Source organism: Vulpes lagopus, chromosome 3, assembly GCF_018345385.1.
Source record: "Vulpes lagopus strain Blue_001 chromosome 3, ASM1834538v1, whole genome shotgun sequence".
Lineage (NCBI taxonomy): Eukaryota > Metazoa > Chordata > Mammalia > Carnivora > Canidae > Vulpes > Vulpes lagopus.
In genome coordinates, this window is record NC_054826.1 from 46,469,858 (window position 1) to 46,495,233 (window position 25,376).

Below are 25,376 nucleotides of genomic sequence, written 5' to 3' on the forward strand. Positions count from 1 at the left end.
TGGATACCAGTCAATTCTAATGTGCAGCAAAGTTTGGGAATAACAACTTCCTATCTTTACCTCATCCAAGGAACAAAAACATCCTACCAATCTTGAAATGACAGCATGCAACAGATGATGCTGTGAATTTTTAAGGGCTTTAAAATATCAAAATGAAATGTATAATCCCATTATGGTAGGAGCAAATTAGTGGCTTGATTCAGTACAATTAGCATTTATTGTCTTAATTGTGACATAATGTCAGTTTCATTGGATGCTTCATTTTAAAGATACAGGGGGCTGCAAATATGTACAATCACTCTTTCTGGGGAGGAGCATGACATGACTCAGAATTGAAGAGCCCAAATCTTAGCTGTTTCAATGTAGCTCCCTCTTAAAACCATTGAAAAGTTAGCCATGTGACATGCCTGTACTATTATTTGTAACCATCTATTGAGCATTTATTCTTTGAGCATTGCATTATCTCCTTGTGAATGAAATACTGCATAATGTATACAACATCCCTATAAAGTCAGCAATTGCTTATAGAGGCCTACATAGTTAGGAATTTAGAAGTCAGGATACAAATTCAGCTATGGATGATTACAAATCGTCACACTTGGAGTAGAAGGACCTGGTTCCACGCCCTTGTTTTATAGATGAAGACAGAGAGGGAAAGCAGCCTGCTGTGGGACACACAGGAAACAAGTGACAGGACTGGAGCTGAGATCCATGTCTGCTAATTCTGGGCCCAGTGTTGTTTCCTACTATGTCTGTGGAACAGTAGGCTAGAAAGTATGGCCAGAACGCCAAAAGCTGTTCTCTTTCCCTCTCAGGCTCAAGCCGTTACACAGTGAGGAAATTACTTTCTGAGACAGATCAGACTTCATTCTAATTCCCTTGAGGAAACTATTTGATTAGAAGAGAGAGCCCTTTAACAATCTGCATGTCTCCTCAAAGCAGACCCAAATTAGCACATGCCACTCAGGTACCCTGGCCCCATTTATTATTTCACCTGACACTATATATCCATCCAATGAGCAAATATTTGTTAAGTACCTACTCTATGCCAGGCACTATAATATAGATGAAGAGGTAAGAAAGTAAGGTCCTGAACCAGTCTCTGCCTATGTCAGAGATAGATTAAGTTAGGGCACTCAAAAACTGTGATCAGTGCCATCAGAGAGATGATTCTGGGGGCATGAGAGCTCAGAAAAGGGCCCCCAACTCAGCAGGGGGTGGAAAGACTCCCGGAACACTTAGTGGAGGGAGTGATTACAAATATGAGACCTGAATTAAATAGAGGTGATGAAACAAATTGTTTAAAGGTGTGTGTGTTTATATGTGTCTGTGTGTGTGTGCTGAGGCTGAGAACACCATGTGGGTAGGCTGTCAGAGATGAGAGGAATATGATCTGGATAACTGAGTTGAATGGGAATTGGGACAAATTCCATGTGGCCTGATGGTAGAGTTTAAAGAAGCAAGTCAGAAGAGTGGAAGAAATGAAGTTGGAAACTGACCAAATTATGTGGGGAATTACATCCTGAAAAGAGTTTAGATTTTTATCCTCAGAGTCAGTGGGATCCACTAAAGATTTTGAGTAGGAATGAAAGTTAGTCTCATTTCCATTTTAGTAAGACCACACTCTGACTGCAATATGGGGATTTAAGAGGAGCAGAACTGAAGGCAGGGTCCACTTAGGAGAATGTTACAATAAGCCAGGTGGCAATGATGGTAGCTTCAATTAGGGCAATGAGAGTGGAGGCAGAGAATAAGCACATTCAAGACAAATTTCTAAATCCATGAGGTTTGGTGATTTATGGAATGGGACGGAGGAGAGGAAAGAGCAGAAAGGGAGAGAGAAGGAGAATGAGATCAGAATCAAGGTCTATGGCTGGACTGTTATCTTAAGCTGAGAGCGGTCCTGAGAAGGAGCACACAGGGAGGAGGAAGAGAGGCTTGAGGGGGGAGGGATGCTGCTGACATGTTTATGATGAGTTACCTATGGGTCATGCCAGACAAAATATTCAGTAGGGAGCTGGACTCCTAGAATTCTCTAGGAGAATAGATCAGAAAAGACCCTAAAGCTGTAAACACTTTGTAATCTTACAATCTTAAGATAAATGTCCAAAAGAATGACAGCTTGACCCCAATCACAGATTGGTGGTTCTAGCTTGGAATATGACTCAGGGCAATCAGCTAAGAAACAGAGGCCCTGTGGGCACTGGGACAGTTAAGAAGACCTCCTCCTCCTTCTTCTTTCTTCTTCTTCTTCTTCTTCTTCTTCTTCTTCTTCTTCTTCTTCTTCTTCTTCTTCTTCTTTCCTTCTTCTTTTCTTTCTTCTTCTTTTCTTCTTCTTTTTCTTCTTCTTCTTCTTCTTCTTCTTCTTCTTCTTCTTCTTCTTCTTCTCTTTTAAAGATTTATTTATTTATTTGAAAGAGAGAGAGAGTGTGGGATGAGGGACAGAGGGAAAGGAGAGTCTTAAACAGACTCTTTGCTGAACATGGAGCCCAAGGCAGGGTTCGATCTCACAACCCTGAGATCACGACCCAAGCTGAAACTAAGAGCTGGATGCTTAACAAACTGCACCACCTAGGAGCCCCAAGATCTTTTTTTCTTTAAAATCATAACAAATGAGATAGTCCGCCAATCTCTTTGATGAGAGTTGTTTTACTCACTCTCTTAGTCATTTGGAAAATCTTTTACTGAAGACTTTCAATGAGCCAGGCATTGAGGATTCAAGATATAGAAGAAGGTCCCTGGCCTTGAGTACCTCCAGGACTAGTGGAGAACATATGTCATAGACATATGAACATAGACATATGTTCTCCACTACACACATGGACATGTGAATAAAATTCCATGTTACAAGCAGAAGGAGAGTTGGATGTCAGTGTTCAGGACAACCAGATGTTCTTGGACTTTGGAATACTAAATATTGCCATGGAGTAGAGGCAGATTGTGGGATGATTTTCAGTTTTGAAACTGATGAATCATGCAAAATTCACAACTACACAAAGACCAGGACTTCAAATTAAGTTTTGCAATTTTTATATATTTTTTTACTTTGTAACTATTTTGACTCCCTCTGTGTCTTTAGGAAGGCCACCCCCAGAGTCTACTCACTTGGTGTTGTGTTAACAGTGATGCATACAATGAAAGGAGAAAGAATTACTGTAGCAGAAAGAGGGTGTACCCAGCTCTCTTTGGGGCAGAAGAACATCAGATGGAATCAAAGAAGGCTTCCTGGAGGAGGGGATGGCACTTGCATGGGTCTTGAAAAATGAATTAGACTTCATGATGTATAAAATAAGGCATCCTTAGCTTGTGTAGATACCAAGGGAGTAAAGAGAAGTTTGGCCTATAGGTTGGGGAGGTGAGGAAAAGCAGGATTCGGATGCTGGGCATCGTTGAATGTCATTCTGAGGCACATGGGCTTGAAGGAAGCAGTGGAAAGAGGCCCTAAGTGCACATGCCCACAGGGACAAGGCAAGTACATAAAAAAAGAACTAGGTGGAGTGACCAATTGTCTGGCAAAAGGGGTTTTCTGAGACATGGCACTTCAGTGGTAAAACCAGGAAAATCCCCAGCAAACCAGTAAGAGTAGGTCACCCTAGAATGAGACCAGAATGATACCTGGAAAATACATGTTCACCCCCAGTAGGCTCTGCCCATCTCGGCAGGTAGCTCGCAGCACTGCCATATGGGAATGCAGAATGATATCTCTGGATCATCCAAGTTTCCAAGAGAAGCTGAAAGTTCAGAACTTTGTGGAATAGCTTCTGTTTTTGAAATGTTGACCAAAAAGTGAAATGTTTTATTTTTTATCTCTTTATTTTTTTGTTTGAATATAGTTGACACACAGTCAAATGTTTTAAAAACACCACGCCAGCCAAACAAAGCATTTCTGTGCACTGTGAGTCCTAAGCATCTCAGAGCAAAGTGTCATAAGCAAAGCCTCCCACATCCCACCCTGTTTCTGCCCTGAGGCACATTCAGACAATTTTCATTATGCAGAGTGACTTCAGTGATCAATCGTTTGGTTTTTAATTTGATGTGCTTAACCAGATTTGAATGCTGGGCACAGAACGTAATCAATCAAAGCAGGGATGAATGGTTGTAATAGAGATACCCATTCAATTTTTTTGAAAGATGAAATTTGTGCTCAATGGCTTGTTCTTCCCCAAAACTGGAAACCTATGTGGTGAGGAAGCTAAAGCATGTGCATCTCAAGCATCAGCCTTAGTTATTAGTTGAGGTCCATTTATTCTATGTATCAGGACAATGCCTTTGCTGAGATAGGAAAAGGACAGTCGTTTTGTTTGTAGGGAGCTTGGAGGTTAGGGGCCAGCACTGGGAGATGGTAAAGAATGGTATAGTTGATTTAACACTGTGATCAGAACAGCTGGGTTCTAGGGCCAGCCTGGCCACTTTCAGCAGCTACGTGACCATGGGGAAACCACCTAACCTCTCTGGTCTGTGGCTTCCTCACTTGGGCTGCAAGAAGACTAGCTTGCAAGGACACCCAAGGATCCCTTTCCATCATCTCTCTAATTCTAAGGTTTAACTTTGATTAGACTTTTGCTAGGATTTCTCCAGGCCTGCCAGGGTGAAAGAGTCAACAGGGTTTTAAAGAACAAATCAGTCCAGACAACTGTGATCTTTTTTTTTTTCTTTTTCTAGATGGAATTGGTAGATATGGGGTTGTAGTAAGTTAATCTGGTATCTGGGCACCACCAGTCCAGCTCTCTGGATGGCATTTTTATTGCATCACTTGATTTTTTTTTAATTGACTGTGGATTAGAACACAGGGGTAGGAGGTGGGTACAGGAAGAAAGCGTCAAAGGCAGGAGCACTGTGGTGAGGGAGGCTTCTGCTCCAGGAGAGGGGAGGGTGGGGCAGGTTGGGGGAGCACCTGCACTCATGCCAAGCTGCAGTGTCACCTTTATTAATGACGACGGGGAGAGGGAGTCAGCAGGCAGCTAATGCGGACTGCAGAGGAGTAATTGGAAGGTGCTGTTACCATTCCAAAGGACAGGAAAGTGGAAGTGGGACAAATGGGAATTTAAAAGGAGGGAGGTGAACAAAGGGAAAGAATGAAAAAAAAATGGACTATGATGTCATCTGGAAAGTTGTAAACCAATAAATCAATGAGGTATCATTCCCAGGGCAGAAAGAAAACAGCCTAAGGAGCCAGCCTGTCGGGGGATCTGGGGACTGACAGGAAGTGCAAGGTCTGTAGGCTGTGCAGTATCCTCATCAGGAGGTCAGCTGCAGCATGAGCCCCAGGAATGGTCTTCCACTCCAATCTGCCCCCTCCTCCTTGGGGCTTTATTTTTCCCCCCACGAACAACATCAGAAAGAATGCTCTATCCAAAAGGGCTTTACAGGAGCTCATTAATGTGAACCCTTGGAGTCAGCTTTTCAAACAGTTATCTCTGAGTTCAGCTTCATAGGATTTTTTTTCCTCATTGGAATCAGCTTCATAAAAGCCAGAGCATGATGATTCTGCCAGTTTTTACTGTTAACAGATGAAATAGTACTCCCTTTATAGAAATGAAGAGCAAGGACTTTGGGTAGCTTTCTTTCATTCTCAAGACCTTGTCAACAGAGCTGTCCTGAAGGCAACCCAGTAGGCAGGTGCCTGAGCGGCATCCCATTGTCTACAAATTGAGGTTCAAAGCCCTCAGCCTGGCATTCAAGGCCCTTCCAGTCTGTCCCTCCAAATCTCTCCCGTGATCTCCCTCTTTGAACTTCTGCTGTAGCAAAACACTCTGCTCATTTCCACCTCTGCATCTTTGCTCATCCTGTTCCACATACAAAAGTGGGACAGCAATCTCTCAGTATCTTCACTACCTCCCCTCCCTTGCCTGTAGCAGACATCACTAATCAATCAACATACTCTTTCCTGCTGAGCTAGGAGTTGGCTTAGAATCATTCCCCACACAGCTCTTTAGGCAGTTACTGCCAATCAAATAAATCAAATTATAAAATGAAATGTATTTTCTATTACAGATCTAAGATGTCCTTTCCCATTTTTAGCTTAATCTCTTTCAGTCATGCTGTTCCTCCAACCCCCAAGTGCTCTGTGAAATTTTTCCCAAATATCCCTACCTACAAAGGTCATTCCTACTTCTTACAAGCCTACAGAAAACTTTACTTATGGCATTCATTTTGCACCTGTCATCCAGCATCACAATGTATCTCTCTACAGATCAGAGTTTCTCAACTTCAGCACTAGTGATTCTTTGAATTGGGTCAGCCTTTGTTGTTGGGGTTAGCCTGTATATTGTAGGATGTTTAGCATTGTCTCTGGTCTTTATGCAATAGATCTCAGTAGCAACCTTCCACTCTCCCCCAGTTATGACAGATTGCCCTAATTGAGAATTACTATATTGATGGATAGACTGGAGAGAGAGAGAGAGAGAGAGAGAGAGAGAGAAAATCTTCCCTACCCTCTGAGACCTTCACTGTGTAGTAGGTACCTGATATATCTCTTTATAGATAATAGGTGCTGAGTAAATATTTGCTGATTGATTAATTGGAAATGAGGACTGAAGAACTGCCTGGGAAAGAAGAAGACCCTTCCCTAATGTGGATTAAGAATTATGCATCATGGGGATCCCTGGGTGGGTCAGCAGTTTAACGCCTGCCTTCGGCCCAGCTGTGATCCTGGAGTCCCGGGATCAAGTGCCGCATGGGGCCCCCTACATGGAGCCTGCTTCTCCCTCTGCCTGTGTCTCTGCGCTCTCTCTCTCTTTCTCTCTCTCTCATGAATAAATTAAAAAATTTTAGAAAAGAATTATACATCACTATGTTATTGTTTCAGTTAAGCACTGTGGTGTTGAGCAATCAGGGAAATGTTGCAAAGAGGCCACCTCCGCACACACTCAATCCATTAGTATTATACTTGGACCCAAGAATCGGAGCATCTTGGGGACTAGCAGGTCACTTACAGCAGGGGTAACTAGATCAATTTGGAGGAGGTGGGGGAGGTGCTAGGAGAGTCCTGGTTGGAAAGTTGGGCTTGAAGTTTAAAACACAATGTGAGAGGGAGACCTTCACTCTTCTTCGCTCCTCATGAAGTAAACACAAGGGGTAAACTAAAGTAATCCTTTTATCCACAAAATAATCATCCCTCCTGAAAAACCTTTTGCCTGGCTGACTGGTTATCTATGGACACCTTTGTCTGCCTGCCCCTCCTCTCCTTTAAACGTGGAAACTTTATAAAGGGAAACAAAGGGCAGGGAGAGATTGTATAAATCATCATCTGCAATGCAGCTCTCCAGGTCCACAGGGAGGTTTAAATCATCCTCCACGAGTCAACCAAAAGCTAACTCTACACTTGCCCAGCTGATCAACAAACTGTTCTGGTGAACTGGAAAGAAGGGTGAGGCTGAGCACTGCAAGAAGTCTTTCTGAATGCCTCTGGTGTGCCAGGCTCTACGCGGGGCCCCTGCACCCACTTTCAACTTCATCTTCAGAACAGTGCTATATGTGGTATTAGCATTGCTGTTTCAGAGATGAGAGAAGCGGGGCCAGAGAGATCAAGCACCGTGTTCAAAGTTCTAGAACATGTTGAAGAGAACTGGCATTTGCTCCCAGGACTTAGGATGCCCTGTCCAGTGCCTTCCAGGAAAGCTGCTTCTATGGGAAACCAGACATATTTCCTAATATGTGACATTGATGTTCCACTCTGAACCCTTCTTGGCCTTCAACACCCTAAGCAATGCAGAAAACAGAGCAGTTATCCTCAGTTGAGCCTAAAATCATGGGAGACTCATAAACCATAGAGCATAGTCATTAAGAAAGCTGGTCCTATCTATGTAGCTGTGTGTTTACCCATATTGACTAGTCTATCTCCCTATATAATCTTCCAAGCTGGCTCCACCTATCCATCCATTCCTCCACCCATCCATCCATTCATCCCTCCATCCATCCTTCCATCTCTATATAGGCACAAGAGATATCTAGAATATTTCTTAATATTTGATAACTTTATGGAATTGAATGCAATATTGAGTATTCTCTGTCTTGAAGGTTAGTTCGGCAGGGAGCACAGTTAGGTAAAATGTGCACTTTTCCTTTCTTCATTGTACTTTGAGGTTTTACCTAATTTTCCTATTATTAAGATTATAACATGTTTATAAAACAATAATATCTTTTCTTTCTTCTAAAGAAAACAAAAGCATTCTGGGGTCAAGCTAATCTAGTCAAGTCACATCACCTTTCTGCTTCTCCGTTTTCTCATCTGTAAAAGGTCCAAGTGGTTTTATCAAGATCGCCTGGACATTGGGAGGATTAAATGTGATGAAGCATATACAGTGGTTGGCCAATAGTGAATGCTCAAGAACTGGTAGCATTAGTGACCATCAGGATACTTTTTTGCACAGTATCTGACTCATAAATGTCCAAGTAATATTAGCTTCTCCTTCTTCCAGTTTTTTTCTTCTTGCCACAATCTTATAAAAAGTCATTACTGATGGATAAATAAAGGGCTTAGCATACTGACTTATTGTCCTGTAGCCCACAGTGCCTTCTGCCTGAGACATAATATCCTTTTGTATACCTTTTCCTGTGGAAGGTTGATCTTGGTGTCCCACCTAACCTTGATGCAAATGTTGGCATGAGAAGGTGAGGGGCTGCTTAGAATATTCATCCAGGACCCACATCCCAGTGATGTTCCTGGCTCTCATTTTTCCCAAAGAGAAGTACACTGAAGACAAGATCATATTGCCAAGGACTCCAAATAGACTTTTTTGCACAGCCTTTCCCGAAGCATCCAATGCAAAGATTAGAAGACCATCACTGGTGTATGAGCTGAGAATAAATCCTTGTTTCTGAAATTATTATTCTTACAATCATATTTCTGAACTTCCCCACCCACACCTTCACAAATGTTATTAAAAGTGTTTAGAAAAAACATCCCCTTTTCAGTCAAAAATTAAGGATATCCTAAATGATTGCCCCTTCCTGACAAACAGATTTCTCAGGTCCCACAGATGCAAATGGCTCTAATCAGAGACTGGGAGCCACGGGAGCAGGTTCCCTCTCATTCTGCTCTGAACAACAGGGAGATGAGCCCACTAAGCTTGAAGACATGTAGGATCCACATAAAACCAGAGTACACTCTCTTGTCTGCCCAAGGAGGGTCAGAGTCTGCTATAAAATAGTCATTTAGTGAGAAGCATTTGCTGAAGAGTGGTGACACTACCACGAATAAGGAAGAGTCAATGTTGAAAACATAATTTGTGCTTTTCACAGACTCATGACCCTGGGAACAAGTCCAGTACAATGTATTGGAGATGAGCTTGTGTGGTAAGATGTGGAAACCGCCTCTTTAAAGAAGGGTTCTTGAAACACACAGCAGCAAGAGAAAGCTTTTTTTTTTTTTTAAGACTTTATTTATTTATTTGGGAGAGAGACAGAGATAGCACAAATGGGGAGGAGAGGGAGGAGCAATCTCTCCCTGCTTAACCCTATGCGGAGCTCGATCTCAGGACCATGGGATCAGGACCTGAGCTGAAGGCAGATGCCCAAACAACTGAGCCCCCAGGTGCCCCAAGAGAGAGCTTTTGAATACCCAAATCAATGGCCTCCTTTTGCACTTAGAGGAAAATCCAGTCTCTTATCCCTGACCCCCAAAGGTTCACAGGATCTGGGCCCTCCCTGTCTCTCTGACCTCATCTTATACAGTGTCTTCCCTTATTTTATACCTTCTAGCTATATCAGCCTTCTTTTGGATCCTCCAGCACTCCAGGCACATCCCATATCAGGGCCTTTGCATCTGCTATTCAATAGCCCTGGAATGCTTTTCTGCCAGATTTTTGCATGATTGACTCATTATTCAGATCTCTACTCAAATGTCAACTTTCTAAGAGGCTGCCTTTGTCTCCTCTATAGAAAATGGTTCCTTTCTCACTCCATCCCTATCTCACTCCTTGGTGATATGTCATTAGTAGTAGATATCATGGCCTAAAATAATCTTACTTATGTATTCACTTGCTTCTAGTGTGTTTCTCCATCCCTAGCCCTGCACCCAATGGGGATGAGAGCTCATTAAGAACAAATTTTGTTCTCTCTTTCCTGGTTGTATCCCTTGCAACTAGAACCAAGCCTGGAACATAATAGGGGCTCAAGAAATATTTGTTGAGTTAAAGAATGTATAAAGATTCAAGTCTAGATCCCAGTGATACAGCGATGAATAAGTGGACAAAAATTTCTCCCCAGGTAGAGCTGACAATGCTGACATGGGAGACACAGTGTATTCATTAAAAGAACACAGGTTTTTGAGTCAGAAAGATCCAGATTTTAATTCCTGGCACATCATATGCTAAATGACTGTCTAGACAAGCTGCTGGACATCCACACATCTCACTTTCCTCATCTGTAAAGTGGGCATAAAATTAACCTCATGAGGTTGTTGAGATGATGAGTCAGTGACATGATAAATGTAGAGTCCTGAGCACAAGGAATGAATGAATGGCATTTCCTTATTGTCCATCTCGCTGTTGGAATCCCATGGTATCGTTTGGAAGATTTAAAGTGACCTCACACCACAGAGCCACGTGCACAGGTTCTACCCAGGTTCAGAATGTGTAAGTTTCAAAGGAATGTTACCAATTCAGTCTCCTCTTCCCTCCTTGATTCAAACCAGCCTTGTTTACCCCTCCCTTCCTGCTCCTTGTCAGTGAGGCTAACTTTCTGAGAAGACACTAGTTTTGGCCCTAGTGATGCCAGGTAGTTGAGCCATCATTAATGCCCACAGCACCAGGCAGGGGTGCACACAGCTAACCCTCCAAGTGTTTTCATGTTGTACCGATGGAATATGTCAAAGTGTATCTGGGATATATGGCATCCAAGTGCCACTTTTCTGTTTTCCTGTGGTGTTGTGCCTTTGACATGGAGCAGGCCACATGTAACCCTGGGATCTGTGCTCATCAAGAAGCTTCCCCTCAAAGAGGGTGCCTTGGCTTACTCTATCACACAGCAGGATCCCCAGGGAACCAAAGAACACCACTGGCACATCCTAAAGCCAAACAGCTAGGAAAATAAGTTTTTGATGAAGACAATTATATTTCACACTTTCAAACAACTTGGGTGCTGTTGCCACCCTTCCCACCTGCCTGTCCCCAAATAAAAGAAACCTCCCAAAGTGCCCTGGTCCAAGAGGCTCACATATGATTTACCTAACAGCTGGACTTTGGGCATGTTGTTAACCAAGGCATGTTCAGAGTCAAAGGCATTGAGCTGTGATTGGGAGCACTTGATGTGTCCACAGCCAGTCATGGGTAAGTGATGTCATCATTTCCTTCACCCAGGTCAGGAATTTCAATGAGCTAAATATGCATAGTTTCTCTGGATCACAGTAAGCAACAGGGACAATAATAATAATAGCCGATAATTATTAAGGGCTTGTTCTGAGTGCTTTTTGATTTAATCCTCATACAAACTGTATAAAGTAAGAAACATTTCTATTCCCTTTTACAGATGAGGACACTGAGGCTCTGCCCACAGTCCCACAATGAGGAAAAGATAGAGATAAGATCTGAACTCAGGCTGCTTGGCTCCAAGGCACTCTGACACCCTACATCCTGACGGAACCAGGTGTAAACTCTTCGGAGCACAGCCTTATCCACTCTGCTCACTGCTGCACCCTGACACCCAGCACAGTGCCCAGACATGATGATTGCTAATACAGAACAGTACACTAGTTTCCCCAAAGATCACTACAAACTAGAATTCTGAGTGCCTGATAAAGCTCTAAGATGAAGGGGTTTAAGAGTCCCTGTTTTTCCTAACACCACAGCCTCCCACTTCCGGTCCTGGATCCAACACACAGACAGTGCCAATTCCACCCAAGAATAAAATCTGTTATATAACTACATGGCAGACATGGGGGTGAATGGAGAAGCAACCTGAGGATGGCATTTGGCCACTCTTAGTCTCCAAAGGAGATCAATGGCTTGAGAGATAGAACTTTTCATCTCCCTGTGAGCCTCCCTCGGTATGAAAACTTTCCTTCATCTCCTCTCCTTGACGCTTTCTATATTTTATTTTATTTTGGCCTTGCACATTATTTGAAGTTACTATAGCAACGTGTCACCAGCTGGTATCGCGTAGTAATGTTGGCATTTAGGTAGCAAGCTCCCAAAGTTAGCTGCTTCCCTCCTTCTGTGAGCTCATCCCTCCCACAATCTCAGGTGAGTGGGGGACGCATGGCATCCACAGCAACCAGGCCCCTCTCCCCCTTTGATGCTTGTTGTTCAAGGCAGGGCAAACTGATAGCCTCTTCCTGGTCCACTCAGCACTGCAGGGGTCTTGACTGTGTGTGTGTGTGTGTGTGTGTGTGTGTGTGTCTGTGTGTAGGTGTGTTTGCATTAGAGGTGGTTAAATAGATATGTTTAACTTGAGTGACATGTATCCAACTAATGGCCTTATCAATATGAGGAAATGATGATGATGGTTTTATTATGCAAAGGAGCCGAATGATTTGAGGAGGGCTACTCTCCTGATCCTAATCACCTAGTATCTCAGCTAATTAATATTAATCACGCGATACTGGGTTTCTCTTTTCTCTCTTGCCACCACACAGTGAAGAGACCCTGGCTGTTTTCCTTCGGAGCTTCAGTGCTCTCCCAGGTGTGCAAGACCTCTCTCCATACTGATGGGCTGAATTAATTAAGAGGATTGATTGTCGCGGATCGCTGAAGAGGGTTCTATGTGGCAAATAAGCCCTGCCACTCAAGGCGTTAAGTAGCCCCTCATCAGCCAAGTGCCTGCGATGATTGCACTTATTTTTACACGTTTGACCTACTTTCAAACCGTGTCTCTTCATGCTGTGATTCATTAGCTACATTTTAAACCGCCCCAAACTGAGCCGAGGTGACTGCCTGGTCGGTGCCAGAGCCTCAGATACAATTTCTCTCTGGGATTTAAGATGCAGGTCCTCCTGGTATTGTTTTAAGAAGCAATTTCCCATCCAGGCACCTGGCATGCTGCTGGGCTATGGATGAGTGGCTGCCTCATGCCTTGGTAGTAAATATATGTCACCTACACAATCTCTGCCAGGGCTGGGGAGAGGGGGATTCTCACTAGTCTGGACTGCAGGGGATCCCTCCTCTCTGCTCTCCCCCATGCAGTCCTCAGGCTTTTCCATGTGGCTGAAACGATCGGGAGATTTGGCTCCTATGCTATAAAGTTTGAGCAATGTCAATGTGAGGAGTATCGGAGTTGCTAGTGCATCACATGCCCACCCATTCCCCTATCTCTTTCTAAACATTTAAAACATGGTGGATATAGAAGTAAGGTCTCAAACTCATAAAAAGGGAAGGGGACAAGAAGCAAAGAAGTAGATTGCCATGCTGGGGATATTACTGAGAAAAGGATAAACGTCAGAGGCATAATGTTATTCTATCATCCTATCATTAAGTGACAAAGACGGCTTTTGTTTTGTTTTTGCTTTGCTATTTGTTTTTTAATATAAATGACAAGAGAGAATCTTTTCTGAGTACGAACCTGCTATTGGTGTCTCATGCCATTTCAGTAATCAATCGATCGCATCGGTATGATTTCTGACAGATTTGGTACTAATGTGGGCTAGACACCACAGTAGGAAAAAAGGGGTGCTTCCAGTCAGATGTAAAACACTGTCATTTGTCATTAACAGCCAAATGCAGGTAACTTGCCCAAACTTCAGTCACATTGCACTACAAATCGTGCTATAAGGCACTGAGCTGGATTTTTCTATGTGGTAGTTAGAAGGAAGAAATGAACAAGCTGGTAAAAGTAATTTTGATGGACTGGCAGACTCTAACACAGTGAGCAAGTCTTTATAAAAAAAATAGTGGTTTCTTTCAGAAAATGGTCACTTTCTCTAGATGGGGACCTGAACCCTTTCCCCTTTTATTTCTTTTAAAATGAAGCATTGAAGTTTCTCTAAACAAGGCTTAAGACAATGCAGCCTTTTCAAGGTAATTCCAAGCAACTTAAGCTCTGAGGTTTTTTTGTTTTTGTTTTTTTTCCCTCCACTTCAAATTCAAATCAAGCCAGGAATAACAAGCATTCCGTATCTTTGCATTTGGGGCAGCCTGCAGTTCTGACAATGGTAGATTTTCCACCACACACAAACACACACACAGAGACACACACACACAGAAACACAAGCTCACAATCCCAGGACTCATTTAAGCCAAAGCTTTAAAAGTAAACTATTGTCCAAGAGGCGATAGCATTTTCTCTTAGAGGATCATGGATCACAAGAAAATAAAACCTACCCAAATCTCTTACCTTGAAGCAGTAGAATTACCTGCAGAGATGTCCTCCCTTTCCTTGCAAAATGAGCCGGGCTTTGACCAGCAGCAGAATTACTCCAAAAGAAGGAATAATGAGTCCTTTATGTTGTAATTTTCACTGTTTATATGCAAGAAGTGTAGTGGGTCTGCTCACGTAGGAATAAATAAAAAGCCGAACAAACTGCTCGGCAGCTACCATGTGAAAAGAAAAGACCTCTAGTGGTCACAGGCTGAATTCTTTGAGGAAAGGAGAGAAGAGATGGAGAGAGTAGAGGAAACACGTGTGTGCGTGCGTGCACACACACAACACGCATACACACACACACCTCTCAAACTCTAGGATTTCTCCTTTCTGGCATCCAGCCTGGCCAGAGGGATACACAATGATGAAGCTTCTTTCTTGGTTTAAATGGGAATCTAGTTAACAGTGATGGTGGTGCTCTGTCTGGTTTGAAAAGAGCTGATAATTTCACAAACTCACCATCACCTCCTGGGGGTCTGAGCAAGAGAGGATTTGCCTCCCTGGATGATCAAGATGGTTCACCCCAGTATAGAGGCTCCAGTTCCCCATCAACATAGTGTCCAGTGACGAGTGTCCTCACTGTTCTCGAAAGTCTCAGCTTTGCGCTTTCATCCAGCTTTGTGTGTTTTCTAAATATTTATGGTGTGTGCGCATGGTGGCAGGGCTGGCTTACTGGGTATAACCACCTGGGCTGGTGCTCAGAATGGAACATAGGGCTGCCTTGAAATTCTGAATAATTTTTAACAAGGACTCTTCATTTCATTTTGCTCAGAGACCCACGAATTATATAGCTAGTCTTTCTGACTGGACCACTATAACTAAACTGTGAAGCTATAATCTACAAGAATATGTATTTTTTCATATGTGTATTTTCTATATATGTGTGTGTATACACATATACATATATATATGCATAACAAAGATAGCAGTTTGTGATACCAAATCCATTTTTATTGGTTCACGAATAATACTTCCGTAACACATGATGCCTCTGGTATGCCTTCTGTCGGACACCCTTTAGCAGCAGGGTTCCCTGAAGAGGCCTGCCTCACACTGAGCAGACCATTTTCCATCAGCCTGCCCTTGACCAAACCTAGTGGGACTTTCTTTGACTACGATGGCAGTCCCATTAGAATCTTATAGGAGATAAGTGTCTCCTTTCCTCTGGTGGATTTGTGGTTGGTACTTCCTTTACAAGATTTCCAGAGTAGATGTCCCAAACTGCTGCTTACAGATGCTAACCTAAACTGTGCTAAAATATGCACCCTGATACAGACTCATAAAATCTGGGAGGGAAAAAGCAGAAAGGGCTGTGGTGATATATTTTGGTGCATGGAGGGATCTGGTTCTTGCTCCTCTGATTCCATGGATCCTTCCGAACCCACCTTTTCTCTAAGTTCCTGCATTGATTTCTCTCGTTTAAATCCCTCTGACACTTGGTGTGCCTGACAGATCAAAGGTCTTGTATGTTTTCCCTCACAGATATTAATCTTCCTTTCCCAACTAGGTCATGAATTCCTGAAGAGCAAAGACCACCTCTTTTCATTTCTTTTATCCTCCAAGGCCCTTTTTTTTTTATAATAAATTTATTTTTTATTGGTGTTCAATTTACCAACATACAGAATAACACCCAGTGCTCATCCCGTCAAGTGCCCCCCTCAGTGCCCGTCACCCATTCACCCCCACCACCCGCCCTCCTCCAAGGCCCTTAACAGGTGTTGGTAGCTATTGGTTTCTCACTGGGCAATTCTTGATGGTCCAACAACTGATTTCTCTATAAAGAAATTCATTTTATTCAAAGCATTATAAGAGCCATTTGATCCTTTTAATACATATCTGGGGAGGGGATATGGATGGATTATTGTCCCACTTTACAGATGAAACAATTGGGACTTAGATATATAAAATTATTTATCAGAAATTCCAAGTATCTCCAGGATCTTGATACAGGTTAGATCTCCCAACACCAATGCAGTGGACTTTTCCCAAAGTACAAGCAGCTGGAGAAGTGATGGATCAGGCTCCAATTTCTATACCTGGAGTTCCCATTACAGTCCTAGTCACATAATAGGTGTTCAGTAAATGATTTTTGAAGAAAGAACCCATAAATGAGCCATATGGAACCATTTCCTCATAGGGACATTTCACTTGCTGGTCCAGTAAGGAAAGATTCTCCCTCCTTGGAAATCTTTTTATACTTGCCTGAGATGGTTGGGGTGTTTTCCAGTCTGAAGTCGAGGAATTAGGGAAGATCAATCTCATGGTGCTCTCTCCACTATTTCACGGCATCTTTCTTTATTTCTTACAGAGTCACTTTGTGGCATGTATGACAGCCATTTTAAACCAGATGGGTGATCAGCACTATTCCTTCTATATTGAGACCTTCCAGACCAGCTCTGAACTTGTGGTGAGTCAACATGATGTGGGGTGTGTGTGTGGTGGGCAGTATAGGGAAGGCATGTTTCATTCTTGGCTCTTAAAGAGTTCAAGGCAAAAAGGTATCCCAGTGAATTTTGTGTATGTGTGTGTCTAAGTTTACAAACACTCTCATGTGATTCTCTACTTCTATTTTCTACTTAGGCTTGTATATACCACTTCTGAAACATGTCAGAGATAAAATGGAATGTCTAGCATAAATATGCCTCAACAAATGTTTGTTGATGAATCGTGGGCATTTGGGGGCTTAAGAGCATGAGTGTTTAGAGTCACACAGTCTAGGATTTGCATCCAAGATTTGTCATTGGAAAGATATGTGATCATGGGCAAGTTATCTCTCTTAAGCCTCAGTTTCCCTATCTGTAAAGTGGGATAATTTATTTATTTCATAGTATGGGGAAGGGGTTAATAAGAGCATAGTAGCTCTCACATATTAAGTGCCCTGTAAAAGGTAGCTATTTCTATATTATGATCACAAATACATAGAGGAATTTGGCCTCTGAGCCCCCTTGCTCTTTTAGCTTCTCAGGACTCATTTGCTACAGAATAGTCTGCACATGGACTTTGGCCCATAGGCTCATAGCTCTGTAGCAGATGACTTATCAACATAAAGCCCAGCCCAGGCTGTCACGGGGATATAACAGTCCCTTTGCCCTCAACATGGTCGTTTCTGTCATTGTCTCCTTCCTACTGCTAGATTCAGGAATTCCACTGTTGGGGCTCACTTTCAATTCTCCTTGGAGTGGCCAAGAAAGCTAAAATTGGGCCAATCTCAGAAAGTGGTCCATAAAAAGGGAATTATTAAGAAGCCAATGTCCTACTCTTTCAGCCATTCAGCAGAGAGATGATCTCCTCACTGGAGCAGTATTGGCAAGAAATGTAATCTTTCTCTGGATACACAAAAAATAAAACAAAAGGAAAGCCAAATAACCCAGGATTTTTCCCTAAATTCTTTATGTCATGGGACATGGAAATAGAAAGATCAGATTCCTAATTTTTGATCCTCAGTGGAAGGAAAAGTGATAAGACAGGTAGAAAAGGGAATTATTACTTGTTGAACATATATACTGTTTTATATAATCCTCACAACAGTATGACCTAGGGATTAGCAGTCACATTTTATAAGTCTATAATCTGCTCGCTCAAGGTCATATAGCAAGTATGTGGCAGAGTAGGATTTGAACTTCTGTCCTAACCCTTAGAGCATACTATAGCTTCTCATTCAAAAGCTAGGTTTTTCATCTATGAGCCGGAGGCCTTCTCCGTTGCCATAGGAAGAGAAGGAGCCTGTGATGATATCCCCATTTCCCCAGGTTATATCAAAGATGAATAACAATACTCGCCATTGTCACGATCCAGCATTTAATGAGCAGTTACAATGAGCCAGGCTTTATGCTGAGCATCTTTTAGACAGTGTGCGCTTAATCTTCACAGTAACTCTTTGAGTTAGATGTTATCCTCATTCTGCTGATGTGGAAACTGGGACTTAAAGCATTGACATAATTTTCCCTAGAAGCAGATTGCTGAAAAGGAACAAATCTAATTTTCAGAATTTTGCAATTAAGCTTAGTGATTTTCGAATTATATTCCTCGCATCCTCACTATCTTCTACCATAAACATACACGCATACACACACACACACACACACACACACACACACACACACACATATGTCAACCACAGCTATTCTACTTTTGTCTTTTTTATCTATTCAGTTCTAGTAATATTTTCTTTGGACAAAGAATTATGCTGTTAAAATAATTTGAAAACCACTAGTTTAAGGAAAGAGCTCTGAATGGGTTTCCTATAGATTTAAAATTTTCCCAAAATCATACAGAGAGTATGATTTGGCTTCTTCCAGCCCAGAGACATCCACATGCCAGTGTTCCTGGTCTTTGCTATCTGGATTTGTCTTGAATTTGTATTCGGCAAAGATGGAACACAAGCTTGACGTGCTGCAATATCTGATGGAGTGTGTTGAAATCTACTCTCAACCTCTTCAAACAAGAGGAAGAGAGTCCCTGTTGCATTTCCTCTAATCTGCCCATGGATATGTCTGTTATATATGAAATAGCTGTGTTTACAGTACTGCTAATTAGGTGGTCATGTTAGTAATTGCTTGTTATATGACCTGAGATGCCTTCACAAAGTGTAGAATATTTCCTTCTTAAATACATATTTGAGAAATTAAAAAATTGTGACATCAACAAATGCATTTACTTCTTACTTCTTTCCTCCCAAAGACAGAATTACTAGCACTCTGTTTTGAGAGTATTTTCACATAGTCACATTCCACTTGTATTTGTGAAAGTCTCCTAGTAACAAACATGAAGCTTCCATTTAAAAATCCACTGCGATTGGTTTCTTTGGACTTATTAAACGAAAGGTTATATTCTTTCCCTTTTCTGCCTCTCTAAAAAAATAATAAAGAAAAAAATTTAAACATCCAACAAGATCTGGGTACTTCCAGTCAGTTCCTATGAGACAAGATGACAAGTGTGTTTTGCTTTACAATTTCAGGACTTCTTGATGGAGACATTCATCATGTTCAAGGACCTCATTGGGAAAAATGTGTATCCTATAGACTGGATGGCCATGAGTATGGTTCAGAACAGGTGAGCTGCCACTTGTTCCTAACTGCTACATCACCCCAGCAATCACGTTAAAGAGCCCTCATAGAGACAAAGTAAGGATACTTTCTTCCTGGTGAGAATAAAAGTATAGCAGAGTCTTTCTTTCTACTTTTAAACACCAGGGCACTTCACACCAATCTTGAATCTTCTTCTTTAAAAAATATTTTAGTCCTCATGATTTTGTATATACTGGGCTGGCTACCTCCCACCGTTTCCATTCTTCAAATGCCAGTTAAAATAACATACTTTGTGCGGTGCTTGGGTGACTCAGTTAAACCTCCAACTCTTGGTTTTTGGCTTCAGGCATAATCTCAGGGTAGTGAGATCAAGCCCCATATCAGGCTCTCTGCTCAGTGGTGAGTCTGCTTAAGATTCTCTCTCTCTTGGGGATCCCAGAGTGGCTCAGCAGTTTAATGCCTGTCTTCGGCCCAGGGTGTGATCCTGGGGTCCCGGGATCGAGTCCCATGTTGGGCTCCTTGCATGGAGCTTGCTTCTCCCTCTGCCCGTGTCTCTGCCTCTCTCTCTCTCTCTCTCTCTCTGTTTCTCATGAATAAATATATAAAATCTTAAAAAAAAAAAAAAAAGATTCTCTCTCTGCCCCTCCCCCACTTTCTCTCTCTCTCTCTCTCTCTTTTTCTTTCCCTCTCTCTCAAATAAATAAATAAATCTTAGAAGAAGTTAACATACTTTGCGAAGTCTCCCCCAAACTCTTGAGACAGAAGAACTTAAGGTCAGCCTTATTAAAATTATATTATTTTAACATTTATTCAAAACAATAAAATACATTTGTGACATACAGTAAAATAAGTTTAGGAAGTATTGGATTAAGCAGCTTTGAACAGATTTCTGTGCTGCAGGACTTCCTAGAGCCTTTAATATGCTGATGGGATTCTCTGAATGAAGGATTTAGGATACAGAATTTCACAAATTTACTTGCTAATGGAACCATTTGGTGTGCATATATGTATGTCTCTGTGCGTATATATAATATCTATTAATATCTCATAGGATACCAGTGTAACCCAAGTATAATTCGGATCCCCATAATGTAGCACAACATTAGATAAAAGTAATTATAAGCAATTTCAGTCTTAATGCTTTCTCTCAAATAGTATCATCTCATCAAAATGCAATTCAAATTATAACACTCAGCAGTATGATATTCCCTTCATTCATTTCTCTCTCAGTATGTCTCACATCCCATGCGTTATCCAAGTTTCTCTTACAACTTTATTCTCAATTCCTATCCATAAATTCCTTTAAAACTGGATCTTCTTGGCCTCTCCCCTCTTTTTTCCTTTGGCTTCATATAATTATTTTAAATCCTTCCCATGAAAGGCTCTTCACTCTACATTGGCAAGAAGTTTTGTCCCTATCTATTGCCCTTGTTCTATATCCAAAAAAAACAAGAATTGGCTAGAAAACAATAATATCCCTAGAGGGTGTAAAAAGAAGAGAAGTTGAAGAGGCAGAAGCAGAATTCTCCTTAGTGGGAGGCAAAGAAGGAAGACTATAAACAATTATGTATTAATAATTTTGTCATTGGATACTGTCTGAGAATTTTTGTATCATGTGTGCCTAAGAGCCGACTTCAGTCCCTCTAAAAATCTATTCTTCCACTAATTGGATGCCTACGTGCCTGGCCATATAACTCAAAAGATTCACTTACCTGCAGAGCTCTTGGGGCCAGGTTTAGAGGCTGGTGAAGGGGGGAAGTGTTTTGTCAAGGCAGAAGGAAGTTTCTGGCTGTGCAGTGGAGCTAATGGTGGAAGGAAGAAAATTAGCCCAGCAAATAAAATGTCAGAATTCTCAGACTGAGCTAAACTTGCCAATTCTCCCTCATCTCACAGATGGGAGTTTGGCTTTTGCAATGATAAAAGTGTTGGTGGAAGTTAGGCATCGGCCATGTGACAGATCAGAGGCAGTTCCCTTCCCTACCCCTCTGTCCGGACCAGATTTCTGAGCCTGTACCCTGTACAGTTACTTAGAACCCTACACTCTAAAAGGCTCCATGTTTGGTTTAATGCCCTTCTTTTGTCAACTTGAAATTCTTAATAGTTTTTGAACAAGAAGATTCACATTTTCATTGTGCACTGAGCTCAACAAATTATGTAGCTGATAGTACCTAATGTCAATATTCAGTCGTCTTGTGCTACAGTAGTGGCCAGCTCTTGAACTGTGTGTGAATCCTTTCACTGTTTGCCAGTTGGTCAATATCATCAGGTTTTGCCAAAATACGTGAAGCACCTACGTGAGTCATCTTCAACTCACCCTGTGCTTTAGATATATTCAACTATTCACTGTTATTGACCATTTCATTCTCCTATTGACTTTTCATAAACTATTGCTCTTCCCGCTTCTAGACCAAACTCAACATGAAAGCATCTTTCAAATTCTCAACACTGTAACCTCTCCTTTGTGGATGCTTCTAGAACTCTCTCCTGGTAGGAGAATGTGTTTCTTCTCTGTATTTCCGTACATGCCCATATATGGTACTACTCCACTGTACTATAATTGTCTCTTCAGATGACTGCTTCTGCCACTAAAGAATGAGATTCTTGAAGGCAAGCACTAGATAATTATGTCTAATTTATCTCTGTGTTTCCAGCTCCTAGCACAAAGCCTGATATTCGTAAATAATATAATGAACTTTGTGTATCCAATGAGTACATATTGAAGAGAATTTTTAAAGAAATCTAGTTCAAATCTGCCTAAGGAGAAAGAGAGTTTATTAGCTCAGAGTTGTGGCTTCAGGCATGGATGCGTCTAGGTGTTCAAACAATCTAAGAAATCTATCTCTATCTTTGCTCTTTTCTCTGCTGGCTTCATTCTCAGGCAGATACTCCCTTTGTGGTGGGGAAAATGGGCTCTAGAAGTTCCAGAGACATGCCTTGAATTAGCAACCCCAGTAGAAAGAAAAATCTCCCTCTTCAACAGGCAGAACAAGTGTCTTCTTCAAAGCTCTGGCTTAGGCTACATCACCATTTATAAATTTCTGTGGCCAGGAAAGTGAAATTTCCTCTTTCATCAGGCTTGGATCACATAACTTCCTTTGCAACTGGGAGGCTATGGTTAGTTTTACCCAAACCACAAAGCCTGGGAGCAAAGGGAGAGGTAGAGGGAGTAGTTATCCAAAGGAAAAGTCTAAAAGCTGTTACCAGAAGAAGAATTGGGTGGTGGATAGGCAAATAAATGCACGGACATCTACCACTTATCAGGAGGATGGGAGCCCAGAGAGCCTGGAGCCCTGACCAGGCCAGCAAGTCCTTCTGAGTTGCCTATAGTCATCTTGGAGGAAGCGTGTGGAAGAATTTGAAGGAATGTTCCCTCCTGAAATCCCAGCTACCTGTGGACTTTGGTCTTTTTTGGGGGGATAGGCCCCCAGAGATGATACAATAATCCTTGGTTTCTTTATACTTAGAAAATAAAAATATAATTTTCTAAAGTATCTAAGAAAGTGAAATTTTCTCCTAAATAGAAATATTTGCATCCCTTAAGGCTCAGTCAAGTACTTAAGTCTCTACATTAAAAAAAAAAAAGTTAGACTCAGATAAACAGCTGGGTTGCAGACTTATGAAGTCTGCTACTTCCCTTTCTTGGGAAGTCATTTAATCTCTTGGGCTCTCAGTTTCCTGATCTATAAAATGGGAATTAATTATAATGTCCATTTCATGATGTTTTTTGTGAGGATAGAATGAGTTACTCTTTAGAACAGTGCTGGTACCTCAGAAAACTCACTGAATAGAAGCATTGCCATTCCCGGGTGTAGACAACACACTTAGCCTTGGACTAGAGAAGCATGTGCCTAATGTCAACCAGAAGAATGATTATTTTTCTCTTAGATTAGTTAGTAAATGTCCTTCATCTTCAGTTCACAATGGAGTGCTTGAAAGTTTCTCACCTATCTGGGGCTCCTGGGTGGCTCAGTTCGTTAAGCATATACCCTTGACTCAAGTTATGATCCCAGGGTCCTGGGATCAAATTCCACATCAGGCCCTCTGCTCAGCAGGGAGTCTGCTTCTCCCTCTCCTTCTCCCTCTCCCTCTGCTCCTACTTGTGCTGTCACTTTCTCTCTCTGTCTCTGTCTCTCAAATAACTAAAATATTTTTGAAAAGGAAATTTTCTCACTTTTTTTACATTTGCTTTGATGTTATGATAGCTAACATGTGTTAAGCACCTAGATCTACTGCTGTTGTGAGTACTTTTCATGTATTGACTTATTTAATCTTCACAACTTTATGTGTAATCCACATTTTATATAGGAGAAAACTGAGGCACAGAACAGATGAGTAACTTAATACAATGTTTCATTGCTATTAAGAGGCCATGCAATCAGAGTCCATGTTCTTGATCTCCACTGCTTCATCCTGTAAAATAGTGAGGCTCATATTATGAAGTACATTGTATAAAAGTGCCGACTGCATGTTTAGTGGCTCAGAAAACTGCAAGAGGCCCAAAGATGTAACTTGCCCAAGGTCAAATGACTAGTTAGTAAAAGATTTCTATGTAAATTGGATAAACAATATGCAGCATGGCTTAGCCAGAACATTTCTTACTTCCTATGCTGGTTAGTATGTATTTTACAATTTCCTTCCTTCCTTCTTTCCTTATTATTTATATGTTATTATAACTTACCTGTTTTTATAATTTCTCTATTATCACTTAGGATTTATGTGTATATGTATATATCAGTCACATATGATTTATTTATCTGCTTGGTGGAGGGAATGGAGTTTTCCAGAGTTGAATGTCTTCTCAGCTGTGTACTGTTAGTGTATGCAGACCTAGTGACATGTTTACTGCAAGAAATGCCTTCTGCTAGAACATTTTTTTTTCTTTTTGGTAAAATGCGGCTTTCAGTAAAATCTGATTTACGTGGTATGTTAAATTTTTAAATGATGAAGTTCCTTATAATGTAGTAAACTAACAAAATTATACCTAGGAACCTCTTTTTCCCCTTTCTAACTGCACCTCAATCTGGAAATCCAACATTTTGAGGGGGCTTGGGGATTTGTACACATCCATAAACCATCTCAAAATGGAATCAACCAACATATTTACTGAGTGTCCTGGTTATGCAGGGCTCTAGGAAGTGGGCCTGTTCTTCGGCTCCAGAAGGCAAGGGGCTTATGGTCTAGTTGATGAGACAGGAAATGTGCCCCTGGAAATGTGATCAATTGCTATAGTCACTGCAGTGAGTCCAGAGCACAAAAAATACACAGAGGAGGTAAGATTTACAACTGCCAGGATCCGTATCCTGCCTCCATCATTTAATAGTTAGCTTACCTTGGGTGAAGTTATGTAATTATTATGACTCAATTTTTTCTTCCTATAAAATGAGGCAAATAATAGTATCTATCACAATTGTGAGGACCCAAATGAAATGAAATAATATATACAAAGTAGTTAGAACAGTGCTTGGCACATAGCAAGCATTTCATAAGTGTTAGCTATTATTTTCCTTGTCACATTCATATGGTTTAGAAATACACAAAATATTTCACAGAAGTGGCAAATCTGGGCTGGATCTTGTCTACCTTTATCAGTGTCCTAATTCAAGGACATTGTCTCAAGCATATACTAGGCACACAGTAGGGTCACAGAAGTCAATCATAGGAAGTTGAGTAGGGCAGTGTCCAGCAATCATATGGTGGCTTCATCAGGATCCTGACAGATAACTGTCGCTTGCTTCTCCTTCCTCCTACCTACATTAGTTTGTAGTGCCTACTCCTTTTTGTGGACCTCACCTCCTCCAGTATACATTAACCAGAAAGAAGCCTCTCCATGGATTCTTTAGCCAGCACAGCACCTCTAATCCTGATGTTCAGCAAGCTGCAGAATTCCAGATTCCAAGAGCATACTGCACCCTTCACTAGAATCCCAGATTCTATGCAAAGTGTTGGGGTTACTGGGGGTGAGCTGGAAGCTGTTACTTCACTCTAACCTCTTGGTGCACAGAGCTTTTGTGTGTTGTGAGGGAAGCAGCTTAAAGATTCTGGGAGGATGGATTT

General features: G+C 41.6%; 2 protein-coding genes across 3 annotated transcripts in view; one reads left to right on the forward strand and one right to left on the reverse strand.

Moving 5' to 3' along the window:
- Nucleotides 1-14,400, reverse strand: part of INSYN2B (inhibitory synaptic factor family member 2B) — a 132,796-nt gene extending 118,396 nt beyond the window's left edge. For both annotated transcript variants that reach the window (XM_041750398.1, XM_041750397.1), the window contains exon 1: nt 14,269-14,400. The gene's annotated coding sequence lies outside the window, so the exon portion shown is untranslated. The remainder of the gene's footprint in view (nt 1-14,268) is intronic.
- Nucleotides 1-25,376, forward strand: part of DOCK2 (dedicator of cytokinesis 2) — a 398,532-nt gene that overhangs the window by 290,748 nt on the left and 82,408 nt on the right. The window contains exons 28-29 of the mRNA XM_041750396.1: nt 16,604-16,702; nt 19,253-19,347. Of these exons, the coding sequence (XP_041606330.1) occupies nt 16,604-16,702; nt 19,253-19,347 (194 nt within the window). The remainder of the gene's footprint in view (nt 1-16,603; nt 16,703-19,252; nt 19,348-25,376) is intronic.